The sequence below is a fragment of the Aquarana catesbeiana genome, linkage group LG05, assembly GCF_042186555.1.
Source record: "Aquarana catesbeiana isolate 2022-GZ linkage group LG05, ASM4218655v1, whole genome shotgun sequence".
Lineage (NCBI taxonomy): Eukaryota > Metazoa > Chordata > Amphibia > Anura > Ranidae > Aquarana > Aquarana catesbeiana.
Window position 1 is genome coordinate 301,710,202 of NC_133328.1, and position 22,217 is coordinate 301,732,418.

Sequence of the window (22,217 nt, forward strand, 5' to 3'; positions counted from 1 at the left end):
GGTAGGAGCCTGGAAAGCATTGTACCCGTGATCAGCAGATCGCAGGTGCCATTCGGAACTCCTAGATTGTCTGCAAGTTGTCTGCCATGCTAATTTTGGGGGAAGAGAAGCCAAAGCTATTTATCAATCACTCACTGGGAACTATTAAAGAGCCACATGAGGTTTTAATTGGTTGTTTCTATCACAATCTTAGTAAAATTGTGCTGCAAATGCTAAAGCCTCAAACAAAAACATAAACCCACACGCAAATGATCCTGATGAGTCAACATTTCCTGCATCAAACATGAGCTGGCACACTTACCTGGTTCTACCACATTCACAGGCTTTTGTCACAAAAGCAGGACAGGAGGGGCAAGGTCCCGGGTGACAGAGGCTGAATGAAAAAATAAAGGTTTCACGGTTAAAAATAGTTACACAAAATAGTTATTTATATGATAAGTGCCTCAAGTGAAATTCAACTAATCTTTCTCATATTAAAAAGAACCTGTTGGGACATAAACCTTCGAAATGCCATTACAGGTGTCATCTGGTTTTTGAAGGTGCAACATTCAGGGTTGATATTAACCATAAACGTAACCTTAATCCACTAGTCTACAATGATATGCGCATTCTTCCAGGTTAGTAGACCACTAAAGTAGTGGATGAAGGATAAGGATAAAAATGACAGCACAAGAGCGCACACCTTCAAAAACAAGCTTGCTGTATGCAAACTCTGACCAATCAGCATCTGAACAGAGGGTGAATCAAAATTAGATTATAAATGCCCACCTTGCAAATCATCCTCTACTATGTTGTTTATATTGGCAGAACACACAGACATTAATCAGCAGTTTATTCTATACATGTATACCAAGTCACCTTAACTTAGCAAAGCAGGTTTATTTCTTAAACCAAAGCACTGTAAACCTTTAAGCCCCATACATATTAATTCATGCACCCTGGGTGCATTCGGGGCAATGCACCCCCACGTATTTCACATTGGGAGCAGCGGCTGTGTCAGTGCAGCCACTGTGCCCCAACTGACAATGATGGGACTGCCAGCACGGGGATGCATGCAACACCGTGCCGTTAAACAAGTCTACTGCATCTAGGCGCCCTACTCCAGGAATGTAGACTGCCTACAAGGCTGGAACGCTGACTACTGCCCAGAGGGACAATCGAAGTGATGCAGCGACAGTGGCAGCCAAGAAAGTGAAGGGCTTTCACTGCACACCCACCCAGTCCTGCCCCATCTGCCAATCACAGAACTCTGTCCCTCAATGCAACTCGAATGGAGGAGAAGCAGATGATGAACTACAGTATCTCCCCTGCACATTCACAAAACATTGCATTGTGGGACAATACTTTGAAGTCTGCAGGACATAGTAGCACACCATTACAGGTAACTAATGTTTTTGGTGCTGTAAAAATAATAATTAAAATCTGTAAAATTCAGCATACAAACAATAGTTGTGCATTCAAAACTGTATACTTACAATTATAACCTGAATCTTTTAACACCTTTTCCACAACACATGTATTTTGCCTAGAAATGCCCATATTTTTTATATAACACACACAGATGTAGACAAACACAGGAGGATAACACTTGCAAATACGCGCACAAAGAGGCAAGATAAACATTCTTACATGCATGCATAAACACACTTTTCAACCAAAAGGGGAAGGTCCACCAAGTCCTTCTCCCCCCTACTCTGCCACATTTGGCATATAATTATTTTTATTTTTAATTGAAGACTGTGGGACCATTCACAAAGCGCAGTGCGGCTCACACATGTGCAGTGGATAGTCGACTGAGAAGTCGCAAGCAGCACAGCCAACTGCCCACAGTTAAGATGCTGGTGCCGGGAAACTGAAGGCTAGTGAAGAACTAGCCTGGGTGAGGACGGCGTTGGTTCCCGGGACAGGTAAGGGTCCTTTTTTTTTTAAAAGTCAGCGGCTAAAAGATTTATAGTTGCTGCCTTATTTATTTTTTGAGAGTTAAGAACCGCTTTAAGACGATAGATTTAAATCAGTATAACACACATAGCAGGTCTTACATGTTGCAGATGTGAGGACAATCAAGGCCAGAGCGTTTCTTTCCACAGAGCTCCCCACAGCTATGGGGAATTTCATTTCTATTCCATTCAGGGTGATTTACTTTACCTGAAGCAGACAGAATAGATTATTATACAAGTATAGAAAATTACAAGACACCATACTCAAATCAGGGGATAAACTCATACTTACCACAAAAGCAGATATAAATACTTGGAGCCCGAGAAGAAACATTTTGACAAGCAGGGCATCTCCAGCCACTATTCCCATCTGCAGTGCAAAAAACAAAACCGAAAAATTTTTGAGGCTTGTGTACATACAGTGGGCATAGAAAAGAATCACACCTTAATAAAGGCCGCCACAGTTTTTGTTTTATCCAGCTGTATTTGCTCAGTGCAACTTATAAAAATCCAAGTGAAAGATATGACACCATGTCAGAAAAAGAAAAAAAAAAAAAGTCAAAAACAGAATAACTGAGTTGGAAAAAGGATCACCCCCTCCCCCCAAAAATGTCTTGTAAACTCAATCAGGTGTAGCCAATCACCTTCCAATGCCACACAAAGCCATTTGCCTTTCAACTGTGATCAGCTGTGGTCATTTTGATAAGCTTAGCATGAAAAAGGATTTCTTTGTGCATTTCAGTCCCCGATAGTGCAACTGAAGCAAACAATCAACAATGGGTGTCAAGGCACTGCCAAGGAGATGGATACAAAAATATTTCAAAGGCTTTATCAATGCTTAGAAGCATAATAAAGTCTAATAAGAAGTGGAAGGTATTTGGTACAACACAGACCCTCTCTTGATCAGGACGTCGCCCCAAAAAAAAAACAAACAAAAAAAAAAAAAGGAGGAAAAGGCAGGGGGAAACTGGTCAACAACAATATCACAAATTCTCCACAGATGTGGCATGAACGGGGGTGGGGGGTGGGGGGGTGCTTTGGTTGAGGGATTGAAAAAAAAAAAAAAAAACCCTCCTCAGGAAAGGCCACATGCAGTCACGATTAAGCTTTGCCAAAACGCACCTTGAAGATTCTAAAGGCCACATGGAAAAAAGGTCAGATGAGACTAAAACTGAAAGATTTGGTCAATATGTCTGGCGGAAATCCAATACAGCTCACCATCTAAATAACACCATTCCTACAGTAAAGCATGGTGGTAATATCCTATTATTGTGGTGTTTCTCTGCAGCAGGGACTGGAGCACTTGTCAGGATAGAGGAAGAATGGAAGGGGCAAAATATCATCAAATTCTTGCAGAAAATCTGCAGCCCTCTGCCAGAAGGTTGTCAATTGAAGGCTGTAATTAAAGCAAAAGGTGGTTCAGCAAATTACTGACACAAGGGGGAAATCCTTTTTTCAACTCAGCGATTCTGTTTTTGAATTTTTGAATATTTTTCTGACTTGTTCTGACAGCTTGATAAAACAAAAACAGTGCATCTATATTTCAGGCTACAAAGCAACAAAATGTGGTGTGATTTTAAACTTTAAGAATTCTAGTTCATTGTAAAACTCCAGCTAATTACAATAAAAATACATAAAATGCATGTAGTACTTATAGAAGAACAACAAAGTAATATAAAAATGAGGGGAGGACAAATTTATATGGAATTCAGGAACAAGTCTATCCAATCCAGGAGCTAGTGATGTACCGAAATTCCCAGCGGCCGAAACATGTCGGACAAAAATTGTGTTTTTGGCATTTTGCAGATAAAAGAAAAAAGGTGCAGATAATAGTGCCGAAACCGCCCATGATTTTCATGTGATTTTACCAAGCTTACGGTGTGTTTTTCATAGGTCATGCGACTCAAAGACCCCAACAAAAACGTAACACAGGTGCGTTATTGATGCATTCTTGCTGTGTTTACAATGCATTTCAACAGGTAGGTGCGTTTTTGGTGCTTTTTCTAAATGACCAAAAATGCAGCAAGCAAAATTTTTAACACCGCAACAGAATCACAACAGACCAGTGTGAAGACATACATAGAATTAAGCCCGGGTTCACACTGATGCGGTGCGGGACACCACATATAATAATTTGCAAAGGAATCGGTGCATATTCCCGCGCAAATTACATGCGGTGTCTTTGAGGTGTGATTTGAGCCATGGATTTGTATGGCCTATTTCACACCAAACTCACGCAGGACCCTTTTTTTGTCCGCACCAAAATCAGACCCATGCCATCCAATTCTGCAAACTGCACTGTGTTTTGCAAACCGATTTTAGGGTGTCGTTAACATTCACTCAATTGATTTGCATGAACGAGTTGCAATTTTGATGTGGTGCGGAATCCGCACCGCATCTAGTGTGAACAAGGCTTAAAGAGATGCATTTTTCTTGTGCTAAAAAAGGTGACCGACAATAAAATTTGTGTGTGTGTGAGTGATAGATGGAATATATATATATATATATATATATATATATATATATATATATATATATATATATATATATATATATATATATATATATATATATATATATATATATATATATTTTTTTTTTTTTTTTTTCTATTATTATACACACACACACACACTTTTTTTTAATTTTTATTTTAACTGTCCTTTTCATTTCTCGGCCAAGTGCACACTGCATTTTCGGTACCAAAATTTCCAATCGGTGCACCTCTATCAGGAGCCATTAGGATTTGTTTGGGTTTTTTTGGAGCCAGCTCCATCACCAACAACTAGAGCAGTGGTTCTCAACTCCAGTCCTCAGGACCCACCAACAGGCCAGGTTTGCAAGATAGCTGAAATACATCACAGGTGATATCATTTGCTGCTCAGTGATTGCAGTATTCTAGTCTGCAACTCCCCAAGGTAATACTTAAAATCTGGCCTGTTGGTGGGTCCCGAGGACTGGAGTTGAGAACCACTGAACTAGAGGAAGCATCAGAAGTTGGGGTAAAAGTTGTTTGAAGAGTATTGGCTACCTAGCTCATACGATTTGTTCAGCCTTGATATAAATCAATTCTTTTAAAACAATGTACATAACAGTAAAAATGAAAATATCTGATCAGTGTATTGACCTTTTAAATTTGATTATATTAATGTTAGTATACTTTGTTTCCGACGTCGTGTGTCCCTTAAAAGATCTCTCTCAACCTTATCTGGACGATTGGAGAGCCAAAAATATTATACATTCAAAGCCAATTTTTGATTTGAGGCTTTTTGGACTCAAAACTTAGTAAGACATTTGAACAGTGACATAGTCCATGCCAGCAATTAAAAGAAAACTGAGCTATTTTAGTAGGTCGGTCATGCAAAACAAAATCTGTTTTCATCTAGCTCTACAAATTCCTTACCAGATAAGAACAAGTAAATAAAATAAAATTCTAATGTTTGTTAAATGGCATCATTAAATAGTTTACTGCAGAACCTTGAAATCAAAAAGGAATAAAATCTATGTTGCTAACAAATAACCATCACTCATGAATCACAAAAAAGTGTAAAAACCATGATTGGGGGGGGGGGGGGATATATACTTATCTATATGTAAACCCCACTATGCCACTGCCATAAAAAGTACATCAAGAGCCACATCAGAACACGGTCTCTTACTTCCAATGCGGCTGTGCTTTGCAAATGGCAAAAGAGTGGATAGGAAAAATACAGCACAGCCATATTCAATAGACAAAAATACTACAGCTGTATCAGAATACTGGGATGCTTCTGTCTCAACGGATCTACTGCATTGACGTGACCAACGAAAACGAGAACCTGGAGGTTTGGGCATGCCACTGGTAAGTGTGTGACCAAAGAGATGCTGTTCCCAAAAAAGGCAAGTGAATGCCAACTGAAATGCCTCAAAGAGGCCATAAGAACTGAAGGTGGTCTTCAGACAGTTGGTCAACAAGTACATCCTTAGGGCCTTGTGTGTACGTCTTCTGGGAATCAGAGGAGTGAAGTTTGTTCTGTACTCCTGTGACCCACTTTCAGCTGACCGCGGACTGAGTCCACTGTTGGCTTATGTCAGAGCCAGTCCAGGTTCTAAAAAGATCCCGACCATATGGTCAAAATCCACCCAGAAGCCTGGATTGGCACCTGGCTCAATAAAGCGGTGCTTTACGCCCCAGCGCCTCATTGTGAAAGTGCCCTTAAAGCTATTGCTAATAAGAATGTCGTTCTGGATAACTACTGTATAGTAGACCTGCACGATTCTGGATAAAATGAAAATCACAATTTGTTTTGCTTAGAATAAAGATCACGATTCTAAAGAACTTTAGTTTAAATTTTTACAACCCCTGAACATTAGGTTATCAAACAAGATAGCAATAAAATAAGACCTAATACACTTTACTTCAATCACATTTAAAGAAATGTAATGGAAAACATAATGAAAAATGTAATGTGTAATAAAAAAAAAAAAAAAAATTACCATTAAGTTATATTAGGGTGGTTTTTTTTTTTAGTACTCGCCAATACCAAATTACCGATACCTACTGCAACTTTTTTGTTTACACTTCAGCTGTCAGCAATGGTACAAAGCACTGAAAAGTTAGTTTAGGTTTTGTTTTGTTTTTTGTGCTCTTAACGTGAAATGATAAAAGGTGTAAAAATATTAAATGAACAAAGCAAACAAAAAAGTTTTAGTTATTAATAGTTTATAAAAAAAAAAAAAGAAAAAAAAAAAAAAAAAAACCCATCAGCAGGAAGGAGGAGTAAATTGGGAGTTAAAAAGGGGTTACATTGAGGAACAATTTAATAAAACCCCACCCAAAAAAATTTTTTTTTTTTACTTGACAAGGTTGCTTTAAACTGACTTCATTTACATACCAAAGTTAATCCCTTTGATCTGTAAATTAACGGAAAAATACAAAATGTTTCTCTCTCTTTCAGAGCTGAGCAATGTTGTTAATAAACATTGCCAGCTGCTTTATTTTGACAGCTGTGAGCAGGGAACTGCTCTACACTTTGAGCAGTATTTAAAAACATGTTTTTTCTCTTCATTAAAAGATCTACAGGAGTAGGTTTAGAAAAGAAAATATAGTAAAATTATAGCTTGAATTTTACTTAGCAGGGCGGCAGAAAAAAAAAAAAAAAAAAAAGCGTCCAACCTCAAAGATCAGTGGCAGTCAACTTGAAAATTATAGGGGTCCTCAAGTACAGCCCCCTACTCATCCAGAGGGCGGCACAATAGCAGTGCATTTGTGTCAAGTCAGGTAACCCATTAGAACAGGTTATAAAGCTCCTCAACATCCAAAAATGTATGTGTATCACAATGCACACTGAAGGAGTTTGGATACAATAGCATTGGCTTCAGTCAGTCACCACAATAATAGCCCCCATTAATGGTGTCAGCGGGCACAATAGCAGCCCCCAGCAATGGTGTCAGCGGGCACAATAGCAGCCCCCAGCAATGGTGTCAACGGGCACAATAGCAGCCCCCAGCAATGGTGTCAACGGGCACAATAGCAGCCCCCAGCAATGGTGTCAACGGGCACAATAGCAGCCCCCAGCAATGGTGTCAACGGGCACAATAGCAGCCCCCAGCAATGGTGTCAACGGGCACAATAGCAGCCACCAGTAATGGTGTCAGCGGACACAATAGCAGCCCCCAGCAATGGTGTCAGCGGGCACAATAGCAGCCCCCAGCAATGGTGTCAACGGGCACAATAGCAGCCCCCAGCAATGGTGTCAACGGGCACAATAGCAGCCCCCAGCAATGAAGTTAGTGGGCAAATAATAGCCCCCAGCAATGGTGTCAGCAGGAACAATAATAACCAGCTTCATTACAAGTACAGCTCTTTAATTTTTAAAATGTGCAATAGATTTGTATGCTGTAATCTTATCAAAAGGAATTCAGGGGATACCTGTAAAATCTATAATCTCAAGTGACTAATTCTAGAAATCCATGTTTATTTCTTCAGACAGCCAGATTATATAATATGATATTTTAAAGCATCCATAGCAATTAATGCAATGGTATAATAAAAAGGGGACTACACTCATTGCACAAAGCTCTTTATGAAAACCTCCATCTGTTTTTCTTTTTCCCATGCTGACAATAGCTCAGCATGGTGAAAGTAAGCCGAGTTGCTATAACAACATAATTTTAAGAGTAATAAATGCAAGATGGGGGGAAAAAAAGTTCTTTGTTCACACTCAGGCTAGCTAGTGCTTTGCTTAACTTGTAAATTTGCATAAAGTGTTTTTGCTTTGATATTTCTCTGGGAGGGGCAATTATTAAAAAGATTTGTACTGTATCTATGGCAACCACTACAACCAGGGGAACAGGCTAAGCACCGAGCAATACAAATCAATTTACATCACCTATACGAGCGGACTCCTCCGGTATGAACGCACAAAACATATGGCAAATACAATTTTTATTATAAAGTGGAAGTCCAGCCTAACACTTAAATTCTCCCCTGCAATCATTAATGTGAGCCAAGTTCAGCCTTATGATGAAAAAATCCCAGTTTTTCTACCTTTATTTTGCAGTATCCAGTGCCGTCACTTGACTTCAATTCTACTTCGTTTTAAATCTAAAATCAGTCAGTGGGTGTGGTTTCTGAAAGCTAGTGACATCACTTCCAGTGAGCGTAAACAGGATGGGAGGAGTTAATCATAGGTTCCCACCCAGTGTCCACTCATCAATAAGGATGTACATCCTAATTCATTAGAAAATGAAGAAATAAAGCCCCATTCACACAGGGCACGGGGGAGGTGCATGGCACATTGAGTTGTGCTCATAAGTCTACATACCCTGGCAGAATTTATGATTTCTTGGCCATTTTTCAGAGAATATGAATGATCACACAAAAACGTTTCTTTCACTCATGGTTAGTGTTTGGCTGAAGCCATTTATTATCAATCAACTGTGTTTACTCTTTTTAAATCCTAACGAGAACAGAAACTACCCAAATAACCCTGATCAAAAGTTTACATACCCCAGTTCTTAAAGTGGGGTTCCACCCAAAAAACCAAAAATACCTGAAAAATTCTAAAAAACAAAAAAACATTTGGATGTGTTTTTTTTTTTACTTACCTCTAAATGCCTGTTGCTAGGTGGTCCCTCGTAGTCTGCCTCTTCCTTTGCCTGGGCTGGTGACATCACTTCCCCCTCGGCACAGGAAGGGCTCGGCTCTGCTCCCTCCCTCCTGTCAATCATCTGGGACCCATTACAGGTCCCAGGTGATTCAGCGGCCAATCACGGCGCGCAGCGCCGCTCGCGCATGCGCAGTGGGTGCCAGGCTGTGAAGCCACAGCCCGGCGCCCACAGTTGAAATGCCGGCGCCGACGAGCGGAGGGGGGACGAGCGGGGCTTCGATCCCTCGCATCGCTGGACCCAGGGACAGGTAAGTGTCCAATTAAAAGTCAGCAGCTGCAGTATTTGTTGCCCTCCTCTTTAATACTGTGTATTGCCCTCTTTAACATCAATGACAGCTTGAAGTCTTTTGTGGTAATTGTGGATGGGGCTCTTTATCTTCTCAGATGGTAAAGCTGCCCATTACTCTTGGCAAAAAGCCTCCAGTTCCTGTAAATTCTTGGGCTGTCTTGCATGAACTGGATGTTTGAGATCTCCCCAGAGTGGCTCAATGATATTGAGGTCAGGAGACTGAGATGGCCACTCCTGAACCTCCACTTTATTCTGCTGTAGCCAATAACACGTCAACTTGGCCTTGTGTTTTGGATCATTGTCATGTTGGAATGTCCAAGTACTTCCCATGTGCACCTTCCTGGTTGATAAATGCAAATGTTCCTCCAGTATTTTTTGATAACATACTGCATTCATCTTGCTATCAATTTTGACCAAATTTCCTGTGCCTTTGTAGCTCACACATCCCCAAAACATCAGCGATCCACCTCCGTGTTTCACAGTAGGAATGGTGTACCTTTCATCATAGGCCTTGTTGACTCCTCTCCAAATGTAGTGTTTATGGTTGTGGCCAAAACGCTCAATTTTGGTCTCATCACTCCAAATGACTTTGTGCCACAAGGTTTGAGGCTTGTGCTGTTTGGCATATTGTAAGCGGGATACTTTGTGGCATTTGCGTAGTAATGGCTTTCTACTAGCCACTTGACCATGCAGCTCATCTTTCTTCAATTGCCTCCTTATTGTGCGTCTTGAAACAGCCACACCACGTTTTCAGAGAGTTCTGTATTTCCCCTGAAGTTATTTGTGGGTTTTTCTTTGCATCCCCAACAATTTTCCTGGCAGTTGTGACTGAAATTTTAGTTGGTCTACAGTTTGGTTTCAACAGAACCCCTAATTTTTCACTTCTTGATTAGAGTTTGAACACTGCTGACTGAAACCATCAGTGTAGCTGGAAGTGCTCTGGGGTCTCAGCTCACAGTACAGGCAACCGCACTAAGGCTCCGTTTCCACCAATATGACTTGTCATGCGACTTTGGACACAAAGTCGCATGACAACTCACAGCCCATTGATTTAAATGGCATCCGTTCCCATCTATGTGACTTTGAAAAGGTACCTGCACTACTTTGATGCAACTTTTGATATGACTTTGATCCAGAGTGTAAAGTTGGTTCAAAGCTGCACTCAGTCGCACTCTAGCATTAGTCTACATTTCCACTGTGCGATTTAGAGAGCGACTGAGGGCAGCTTTTATGCAACTTTACACTCTGGATCAAAGTTGCATCAAAGTAGTGCAGGCACCTTTTCAAAGTCACAAAGATGGGAATGTTTGCCATTGAAATCAATGGGCTGTGACTTGTGATGCGACTGTGTCCAAAGTCGCATGACAAGTCATACTAGTGGAAACAGAGCCTTCAACTCATTACTCACATGTAACGAGCAACAGAAATCGATCTGTATTTTTCCAAACTTTCAAAAATGTTCCTTTGTATCCCATTTTTCATATTTCTTCCCCAGCTCCCTCCGCCGGGTGTGTGCCACACCATGCTCAGTGCCATGCAGAATCAACCACGTGGCTCTACACTGTAGAAAATCGGCAGCATGTTGAAACTGCTATCCAAAATAAGGCAAAGACGACAGGAGGAGATCGTGTTCTGTGTGAAGTATAGGAAGGGTGGGCCAAGTCTAAGCATGCCTGTCTAAAAACGACTGACAACCTTTTCAGGAAGTAAAAAAACAGCTTAGCAAATTCACATAAAGTGAGATAGCGTTGTCGGTGAAGAACAGGAAGAAGCCGATTGTCTGGCTTAGATAAGACTTTCTAAGCGACACAATCAGCTAGCCAGAAAATGATAAAGATAATGATATTTAACATACTATTTATTGAAACAGGAAAAAAAAAAAAAAAAAGTTTTTGACTGGACATCCACTTTAAAAAAAAAAAAAAAAAAAAAAAAGATTCTGACGCTGCACCTTAAAATAGGTCATTTTAAAAATAAGCTGCCCTTTACCTATCAAATCATCCTCAGAAGGTGCCTTACATGTTCCAGCTCCAAGGAAATGTGGGTAATGTCAGGTGCTTCAGCAATGAGTGCACATCATTTCCTTAGGCAATGCCAACTCCTGCAGCTCCCATGACTAAGGTGACTGACGTACAGATCAAGCGGTGTTAAAGTGCTTGTAAAGGCAGGTGTTATTTATCTTAATGCATTCTATGCATTATGCATAGAACTACAGTGCCTTGAAAAAGTATTCATACCCCTTAACATTTTCCACATTTTGTCATGTTACTAGAGCTGGGCGATTTTCGAAAAAAAAAAAAAAAAACACCTCGATTCTGAATCGATTTGACCTCTCAACTCGATTCAAGATTTAAATCGATATTTTCCCCAGCCCTACATGTTACAACCAAAAATGTAAATGTATTTTATTGGGATTTTATGTGATAAACCAACACAAAGTTGCATATAATTGTGAAGTGGAAGGAAAATGATAAATGGTTTTCATAATATTTTACAAATAAATATGTGAAAAGTGTTGTGTGCATTTGTATTCAGCCCCCCTCGAGTCAATACTTTGTAGAACCACCTTTCACTGTAATTATAGCTGCAAGTCTTTTTGGGGATGTCTCTACCAGCTTTGCACATCTAGAGAGTGACATTTTTGCCCATTCTTCTTTGCAAAAAAGCTCTGCCAGACTGGATGGATAGTGTCTGCGAACAGCAATTTTCAAGTCTTGTCACAGATTCTCAATTGGATTTCGGTCTGGACTTTGACTGGGCCATTCTAACACATGAATATGCTTTGATCTAAACCATTCCATTGTAGCCCTGGCTGTATGTTTAGGGTCATTGTCCTGCTGGAAGGTAAACCTCTGCCCCAGTCTTTTCTCAAGGTTTTCTTCTAAGATTGCTCTGTATTTGGCTCCATCCATCTTCCCATCAACTCTGACAGACTTCTACCTTATCATCAATCTTCCTACAAGCATGACACTGGATTCCGTGTCACAATATGTCATATCCTCTTCCTCCCTGCTCTGTGGGAAGGGACATTTTAGACACAGAGCAGGGAGGAAGAGGATATGACATATTGTGACACATAATCCACTGTCACCTATGGTAATCCCCCTCATCTGAGTGTACAGGCGTTCACATTTGTAGGAAGACTGATAAAGATAGAAGTCTTTACGACCCTCTAATCACTGACGGCTCCTCACCTGCTGTAGAAGCTCATTAGAGAGCGCAACGCGTACAGGTTTGAGGTGCCGCCATTCAGTACGTTTTTTCATTTTATTTCAAAGTGGAAAAAGTGTCCGATGTGTCCGCCATAATGTTGCAGTCACGATATAAAAAAAAAAAAAAATTATTAACATCACAGATCGCCATTACTAATAAAAAAAAGCTATAAATCTATCCCCTATTTTGTAGACACTATAACTTTTGCGCAAACCAATCAATATACCTTATTGCGATTTTTTTTACCAAAAATATGTAGAAGAATACATATCGGCCAAAACTTAGAAAAAAATTTGTGTTTTTTTATATATTTTTTGGGGATATTTATTATAGCAAAAGGTAAAAAAAATATTGTTTTTTTTTTCAAAATTGTCATAGTTACATAGTAGGTGAGGTCGAAAAAAAGACAAGTCCATCAAGTCCAACCTATGTATGTGATTATATGTCTGTATTACATTGTATATCCCTGTATGTTGCGGTCATTTAGGTGCTTATCTAATAGTTTCTTGAAACTATCAATGCACCCCGCTGAGACCACCGCCTGTGGAAGGGAATTCCACATCCTTTCCTCCACTCTTACTGTAAAGAACCCTCTATGTAGGTTAAGGTTAAACCTCTTTTCTTCTAATTTTAATGAGTGGCCACGAGTCTTGTTAAACTCCCTTCAGCAAAAAAGTTTTTTGTTTTTTTTCAAAATTGTTGTTCTTTTTTAGTTTACAGCACAAAAAATAAAAACTGCAGAGGTGATCAAATACCACCAAAAGAAATCTCTATTTGTGGGAAAAAAAAAGGACGTCAATTTTGTTTGGGTGCAACGTCACACAACCGCGCCGCAGTGCCGTATCGCAAAAAGTGCTCTGGTTAGCACCAGGAAGGGGGTAAATCCGGGTCTCATCAGGAAGGGGGTAAATCCTTCCGGGGCTGAAGTGGTTAAACAGTGCTCTGTGAGATGTTCAAAGCTTGGGATATTTTTATTTTTATTTTTTTTATAACCTAACCCTGCTTTAAAACTACTCCACAACTTTTCAGATATTTGTAAAAAAAAAAAAAAAAAAATATATGAAAACCATTTATCATTTTCCTTCCACTTCACAATTATGTGCCACTTTGTGTTGGACTATCACAAAAAAAATCCCAATATTTATCGGCATATAACACGCGCTTTTTTCCCCCTGAAAATCAGGGGAAAATCGTGGGTGCGTGTTATAGGCCGATCCCCCCCCAATTGCGTGTGATCGGAGCGATCGCGGCGATTGCCGCCGACATACACAGCCGTGTGTAAATTCAAATATGGCGCCGAGACTGCAGGGACTCGGCGGAGCCGAGATACACAGCCGTGTGTAAACTCTCGGGTATGTGTATGTCGGCAGGGATCGCAGCGATCCCACAAAGCTGCACTGGGGCAAAGCTGCACTGACAAGGCTGTACTGGGGCAAAGCTGCACTGACAAGGCTGCAATGGACACTGGGGCAAGGCTGCACTGACAATTCTGCACTGGGGCAAAGCTGCACTGACAAGGCTGCAATAGACACTGGAGCAAGGCTGCACTGACGGGCATTTTAATGTAAGTTTTTCTTCCTTAAACTTTACTCCTAAAAGTTTTTTTCCTTAAAATTCCCTCCTAAACTTGGGGTGCGTGTTATACGCCGATAAATATGTTTTTGGTTGTAACATGACAAAATGTGCAAAATTTCAAGGGCTTTATACCAGGCACTGTATGCATTCTATTAAGATAAAAAGTCTTCTCTGTGCATTAGCTCCACTCAGGCCCCCCCAGCCAAAATACTTACCTGAGCTCATCTCTATCAGTGATGTGCAGACCACTTTGGCTGCCCGGGACTCTACCTTCTCCTTGGTGGAGGCAGCAGCAGGCGCCATTGGTCAAAGTCAATGAACCAATGAGAGAGAGGGGGCGGGGCCAGGCTGCGGTTCAGTGTCTGAATGGACACATGGAGAAGTGGCTCAGGTGCCCCCATAGCAAGCTGCTTGCTATGGGGGCAGGAGGGAGGGGCCAGGAGCGCCGAAGAGGGACCCAACAAGAGGATCTGGGCTGCTCTGTGCAAAAACTACAGTACAGAGCAGGCAAGTATAACACTTTTTTTTTTTTTTTTTTTTAATTTAAAGCGGGGTTTCACCCAAATTTTGAACAATATCTGTATGTATTCTCTTCCTTGCCTAGATGCTGACATGCCGTTTAAAAAAATTGAAATCGCACCAATTACCTTTTATTTTTCTATTCTTCTTTGCACTTCCTGGTTCTCCTCCCGTGGGAGTAGGCGTGTTTCTAGCCTCTCCCAGACTCCGCACAGTCTCCTGGGAGCTAGTCTCAGGCTTCCCAGGATGCCACTGAGCATGTGCGGGAACGAGCAGTGAATGCTGGGAGCACAGCATTCACCGCATCCAGGAAATAAATGCTTGTGGGCTTCAAATGCCCACAATGAAGATGGAAACCGCCTGCAGTTAATAATATAAGTTATTCTTTCCGACGAAATCTGACACAGGCGGACATATTACACACAATATGTGAGTATGTAATGCTGAGAAGAAAAGTTTGTGAATGAACTAAAAAAAAAAAAAAAAAAAAAAAAAAAAAAAAACGATAGATAGGTGGACCCCCGCTTTAAATAACAAACAAGACTTTAGTATTAATTTAAGTCAAAGACAGCAGGCAGGGCTAGGAAGGGTCAGCCACTGGACTTGACAAGCTAAAGGCTTGTGACTCACTGATGACAACGCTGTTAGCCACGCCCCCCAATATGTGCGGTATTCTAAGCACAACATTGTCCTGACTTTAATAGCAGTGGTAATACACTGTCACCCCATCAAAGGATGTTGGAGAATAACTTTTATAAACGTCAATATTAAAAAAGGGACTGGCAGTGAACTTTTAAATATGACTACTCTAAGCTGGCCATAGAGATTTGATTCATCTATGGGCAGGCTGATTGTACTGAAGTCCATCCATCAACCAGCCTGTCAGATTTTTTTCATGTGGTCACCATTAGTGGCATTAGTGCTATAACAGTGCTGCGGGAGGGATTTGCCCAGTCAAAACTGACTGTGTTGATGGGGGGAAAAAAAAAAAAAAAAAAAATCAAGTGATTTCCCCTGGTGGAAGAAAAGAAAAAATTGTATAATATACAGCTTGCTTAAGTAACTCATTTTGTGATAGGAGACCAAGGATCATTTGAGATTGGTAGGTACTGCCTACAGGCAGTACCGACTGTGCAAGTTTAGGAGATATTTACTGTACCTATAAGTAAGCCTTACCTATACATACAAATCAACAAAGGGAGTTTACTCCCACATTAAGTGTCCTACACTCTTGAGAGCGACTGCAGTCAGTGGTAAATGTGCAGTATGTGCCCCAACAGTATATCATCTAGACTGGCAGAGCTCAAGCTTAAAAAGTTGCCTTTGCAGAATTGTGATTTTTACACATAGTAGTGGCTTGGCTGTCTTGACTCAGTTTTGCCTCATACTTTGAATCACTAAAGTGGAACAAGTATGCAAATCAAGAAAACCAGTGCAAAGTTAGTGGGGCAGCATATGTGCCAGGCACTTCACTAGTGAAATGTGAACTTTAAAATGCAAGAAAGAGGAGTGATCTATGATGAGATGAAACGGAAAAAAAAAAAAATCAAAGGATGGGCCACAGAAGCTGCGACAACAAACTCTGCACAACTAGCTCAATCTATGCTAGCTAGGATCTCTCACTGTCCAAATATTAAAACAAATCACTGACGTGAGAAAAACCTGGACAACCGATTTAGATTCTACTCGAGTAAAAAATGGACAATAAAGATGAATTCTAGGTATGGATATTTTACACATCACCGCCTGCCTCTCCACCTCATCCAATCACAGAACACTTTGCATTCATTCAGAAAATGCAATGCATTCTCTGAACGGCACCCATGCTGAGCAGCCAACCTCCTGTGTTCAGAATCCAGCAGCTTAGCATGGGATCCAAAAGCAAGTGGAGTAGTGGTGTCTATTACAGCTATTTCCAGCTTCCACGGGCATTGGCCAGGTATGGTATATACATAGTTACATTGGAACAACATAACACACACACACATATATATCTCTCTCGCTCTCTCTATCTAGAATTCCTCTTTTACCATATAAAAAAAAAGTTACCCTAAAGTGCTGGTTCACACCAGAATGCAGTGTGGGAAACTCGTATTAAAAATGCCCCAAAATGCGCTGCGTTTGCCTGCACCAGATTGTATGGCGCAGAAGTACCACGCAATCTGATTGTAGTCCGTTTTATAAAATAGCGCATGCACTATTTTGGTGCGGTCCGCTGTGATTCAACCCATTCAAAATGAATGGGCTTAAATCACATCACACTGCACATTAATCACACAGAAACAGTGCATTGAGGTGCGATTCCTGGTGTGAACTGGCCCTCAGAATTATTATGAGCCAATACTTCGTAAATGTGAAGATTCGTGAAGATTCCTTCTAATGTGCCAATGTGAAAATGAGGCCTAACATTCTCTATGTCTCAACCCCACAACAGTTAAAAACAAAAGGTTAGTGCTATCTGGTTACTGAATATTGCAAAAAGTGTGCCAAAAATATACAAAGCAAGTTCAATCATCAACTGAACAAGATGATTATAGGAGATGAGGAGTGGAATAAGTGCCATTTGTTGATGGTAAAAACTCAATACTGACCTTCAGCTTGTGACGCAGGAGATCTGGCCCATTTTTTGATGCAGTTCAGGTGAAACACATGGTAGCAGCTCTGACAGCTCCAGACTGGAGCCATAACTCGTATTATCTCACAGCATACCATACACTCATACTTCTCAGCTGTCAGTTGCTCAATCAGTGACCCTGTAAAAGGCAAGCACAAAGTATTTGAAAACAAGTTAGCTGTTCCAATGACATTTACTATTATACAGAGAAAACAGAAGAGCCTTCAGTGTAAATTAAAGCAGTATTAGATCCAAAAACACACATTTATTACATTGCAGCTTGCCATTTCAATGTGATGGCTGCATTTCTTTTCTAAGCTTTAGTTTCCCTATTTTTCACCTGGTGATCCAGCCATTAAGTCTGTTATTTTTCAAAAGAACACATTCTCTTACAGATGTGGAAGTTACATGTATAAAAAGATAAATAATTGGCCGCTGAAGGGCTGGACAAATCCCAGGCGCCATGGCGACTAGAAATAGCATCCTGGCTCTTGAGCTTTTTTGTGAGCAGAGCTTGTTTGTTTTTTTTTCATTCACATGCCGGCGCTCCGGACTCCTGTGTGCAGGGTGTCAGCACTCTCAGGGAACAGACACTTCCAGCCACCCCCTCAGCAGGGAGGTAATGAAGATGTGACAGGACGGTGAACACGGGGGGATGGAAGGAAGAGCTTGACTGCTGGCTCCCAACCAGAGCCTCTAATGGCGATGAGAGAAGAATGAGGGCTCTAACCTCACTCCATTCTCTTTGCAGACTGTCCGTCCCCTTCTGTCTCCCTGATCTGGGTCAGATCAGGGCAGGAGATTTGGGGGGGGGGGGGGTGTTGGCCGATCTTGGGGTGCCCAGGCTTTGTTGCAGCAGATCCTGCAAGAGGCAGAAGAACATGGACAGCTGAATACCATGTCCAAGGAGGAGAGGAGATTGAGCCATGGACACCAGCATCAAGTCTGTAGTGGGGTCAGAATTGGTGAAAGGGGGGGGGGGTATTAGTAAAGGTGGGTGAAGAGTTTAGGGGTGGGAGGGATTCATGTGGAGGTGAGATTCCTGAAAATTGGTGAGAGGGCGATTAGCATAATAAAGGAATTTCCCCCTATAACAGGTTTTATTGTCATTCTTTTCAGCAGCCTATAACCCTGACATGTTACATCAGGGTTATTGGCTGGCTTCTCTGCTGTAAGTTAGCGTTAGGATACATTTTTTACCCGGCTCCAAGATTCAAAGCAAAATTTGCCAAACCCTGTGCCACTGACAGGGGTGCTTGCAATCATCAGCTTTTATTTAATAATGTAAAACCTTTATCCCAAAAGGAGAAAAATCAATAATTGAAAAAAAAAAAAAAAAAAAAAAAAAAAAAAAAGAAAGAAGGAAAAGGAAAGTTGTTATTGTTAATATAACTGCTTCAAAAAGCATGAGCCAGAGTTAGGTTTCAATTTGTTAGTGTATTTAAATCTGCCAGTACATCTAACACTCCTCTCCCACCAGGCTGACAATGCTGCCCTCCAAAAAGTGCCCCCTGTGTTTATTCGCCCAAAGTGGGGGCACTCCAATACAGGAGGTGCGTTACTGGCCAGATCATCATGGGGAAAACAGGGGGGGGGGGGGGGGGGACAGTAATGCAGCCACCACATCCAATGATTGGTAAGATGCAATAAATGTTTTTGGTTTAGTACCACGTTAATCATGATCAGAACGTCATGCTTCAAATGCAGGTTTGAATATTATAGTAAGAATTTAATGTTGATGGTTAATATGGGCAATATCCAGAGCCTTCAGCCTGGGTATGTCAACAGTGTTTGTTTTCTTCATCAGCACAGCCATACACGTCATGGTTGAAAACATATCCCCCTGCACCTGTCCAGTGGACACAAACCCTGTCTGGAAGAAATGAAAACCTCCCTGATGGAACCACGTGAATGGAAACATCCAAGTAATAGGTTTTTCAGTTGCAGCACATTTAAATAAATGAAATGCATCCTTTTAGCCTGGATACAAAAATCAACAGTTCAAGCTGCAATTTGTAATGACTTTTTAAAATCAGCACAAGGAACAGTGTTCTCACTGAACGAGAAGCGTCCCTTGTGCTGGTGGCTGCATGGTTTGTTGAAATGTACATATACTGCCTCCAATACCTACACAGCTGTGAATCTCTGGTGCATGGGGGGGGGGGGGGGGTAAATAAAAACCACTGGACCTGATACAGGCACTTATCACTTATGCCCACCCTTTTTGCCCTCTTTCTCCATTCATAAAAGCCACCAGGAACAGCGCTCTGTGAATAGAGGACAGGTGGTAATTTTTAACTGCCTCATGAGTAAAATGTAGCATAGGTTGCAATATTTAGCTCCTCTTTAGTTGAAAAGGACTGTACTCCCCCCCCCCCCTCAGTACATGACAAAAAAAAGCAGAGATTTTGGCTTTAACCCGCAGCTGGTGCTTCCTCCTCCTCTGTGTGCCACCATCGAAAAATTCACTTACTATGGTGGCACACTTGTGGGATTAATCTTGTGCCCCACTGCCTGTGTCCTAATACAGACACAGCACAGTCCCGCCCTCACGTCACAGTATTTGAGTGACAGAAGCAGGAGCCAATGACTCCAGCTGCCTGAGAGTGGGGAGAATTGGCTACAGGCAGGCAGAGTGATTGAGTGCAGGCCCAGGTAAGTATATGCCAGACAGATTTTACCCTACTGCAGGGAATGCATGAAGGTAAAAAATGCGCCACAACAGTTATGGACAAACATTTTTGTGACCGAAAGCTTTGGTTCATTACTCAGTTATTTCTTACAGGTAAGCGTAATTATGGTCCTTCAATGAGTGACTTCAACTATCAAATATGGAAAAGAACGTATAATGGCCAGGGGTTCTTTTATCAGGAATCAAAGACAGCAATTTTCAAAGAGACTGGCATGCTAAACAAAGGTCTACCACAGAATTTCGCAGCACCATACAATACCCATTTGTCTAACCCTAGTTGGTTCATCCTATAGCACGGTAATGATCCAGATCATATCTCTACCTAAAAATGTTAACAACAGGGGTGGGTGGGCATCGACTGAGGAGGATTTCACCTAACAGAAGAGGCAACAGCACAAGTAACACATACTACTGACTAAGTTATATCCCTGGTGCTGATTTGTGTGGGGTTTTTTGACTGCACTTAGGCTTTAACTGGGGCTTAGGGTTTTGGCGTAAAATCATGTAACTAAAGATCATTTTGTATATTTAATCATTTTTGTGTTTGCGTTTTTTTGTGGGGACACCAGAAGCTCTTCATACATTGTTGCATCAATTAAAATGTACCCAATACATTGCAAAAAAGGCATTTGGTTCCAGCTGCTTCTTGAAGAGACACTATGCTGACCAGCATTTTAACCGGAATACACAACTCATGTAGACCAACATAAGCCCCAGGTGAGAAGAGTTGCTGGAGAGAATCTCCCAGCTCACCCATACAGATGCTTAGGGAAAGAGCTTGAGGTGTTGCAAAAGAACCCAATTTCACAGCTTCAGGCTCTTTTGCTTAGTTTAGACCAGTAAGGATTGGCAAGCCCCCAATGAAGAAACGGCTGCACTGGCCAAAGGAAAGAAAGCCTTAAAAAAGAGACTAACTTTTTGCCTTTGCCAAGGTTCCTTGTCTACCAAGCCATGGCTCTTATTCAAACAAGGCATTGCGGGGTCCACCGCAGGTAGTGTCCACTTTTTGCAGAAGCTATACTCGATCGGTTACTGTTGAGCAAATGCATGTCATTTCTGGACCTGAAGATTCCAGCAGTAACAACTAAAATTTTGCAATGGGAGGAAGAGGCAAAAATGTCCTACCCAGAGGAATTATCCATATCAAAATCCTTTGCTTCATCTAGCCCTTCCTCCGCCTTCTCCACTTTTAACCATAAAAAGGTATGGGAGGGGGAACTCAAAAAGGTAGCTCCTGTGGCGACAGAGACTTAGACCATTTATGGTTACTCTGCTGCCATTTCAATGCGGATGTGTCAACTGTTCCAGCACCATGGTGAAGGCAGCGGAAAATTTACCTTTGACACAAGGCTCCTTTAGGAAGGAGTGAGTAAGAAACTGAATGCTGCATCAGAGCCAGAGCAGGTCTGTTATCCCAGACGAGTTAGTGCAAGGAAGATTGTCCACCAAAAGGGATATGCGGGTCAAGTCCCCCCAGATTCCAGTCCCACTTGCTTGCTGTGCCCACTAAGTGTGTGCTACTCACAGTACTGGATTTTAGTGGAAAAGGGGTGTGACCTCCCAGTGTCCAACTTACCTGTTGGCCACTGGCCACTGGTCCCACTGTCACAATTGCAGCCTATGCTGCTATTCATGAAGCATCCAAGAGTTTACAAACACAGAAATAGCTGACTGCTGTAATTATTCAGCAAGCTCCAGAAGAACTGAAAACTGTTAGTAAAAGCAGCAGAGTGCAAGCAAGGTGTGCCATGCACACCCTGTGAACTTTGAAGGGTTTTTTTGGGAGTACGTAGGCAGTCTAAAGCCTGAAACGGATTGATAAAGCCAACTGTTTACTGTTTGAATTTCAGCCGGTTCAGCAGGAACCAGCTGAGATTCAAACCATGCGTGGGCAGGCTGAATGTAACCAAGATGATCAAACAACTTGGGTACAACCAGCCTGCTGGATTTTACATGCAATTACTGCTGGTGGCTGTTAGAGCCGCAAGAAAAAAAAAAAAAAAGGAATAACTGCCCCCCCCCCACTACCCCCCACCAGGAGAACACAATGGCTCCACGGGAAGGATTCACCCATCAACACTGCATGTGTTGATCAGGGAATTGAGTGACCATGGGTTGTAGGAAAGAAAGACACTCCATCTATGGCCAGCTTAACTGGCCATACATTAAAAAGGTGACAGTAAGGTGTGAGTACACGCTGAATTTAACGCATCACCTTTTAATGTTC

General features: G+C 41.5%; 1 protein-coding gene across 1 annotated transcript in view; it reads right to left on the bottom strand.

Moving 5' to 3' along the window:
- NFX1 (nuclear transcription factor, X-box binding 1) overlaps window positions 1-22,217 on the bottom strand; it is a 193,673-nt gene that overhangs the window by 145,693 nt on the left and 25,763 nt on the right. Inside the window, exons 3-6 of the mRNA XM_073630822.1 lie at window positions 17,276-17,437; window positions 2,230-2,307; window positions 2,040-2,145; window positions 302-373 (exon numbers count right to left, since the gene is read on the bottom strand). Of these exons, the coding sequence (XP_073486923.1) occupies window positions 302-373; window positions 2,040-2,145; window positions 2,230-2,307; window positions 17,276-17,437 (418 nt within the window). The remainder of the gene's footprint in view (window positions 1-301; window positions 374-2,039; window positions 2,146-2,229; window positions 2,308-17,275; window positions 17,438-22,217) is intronic.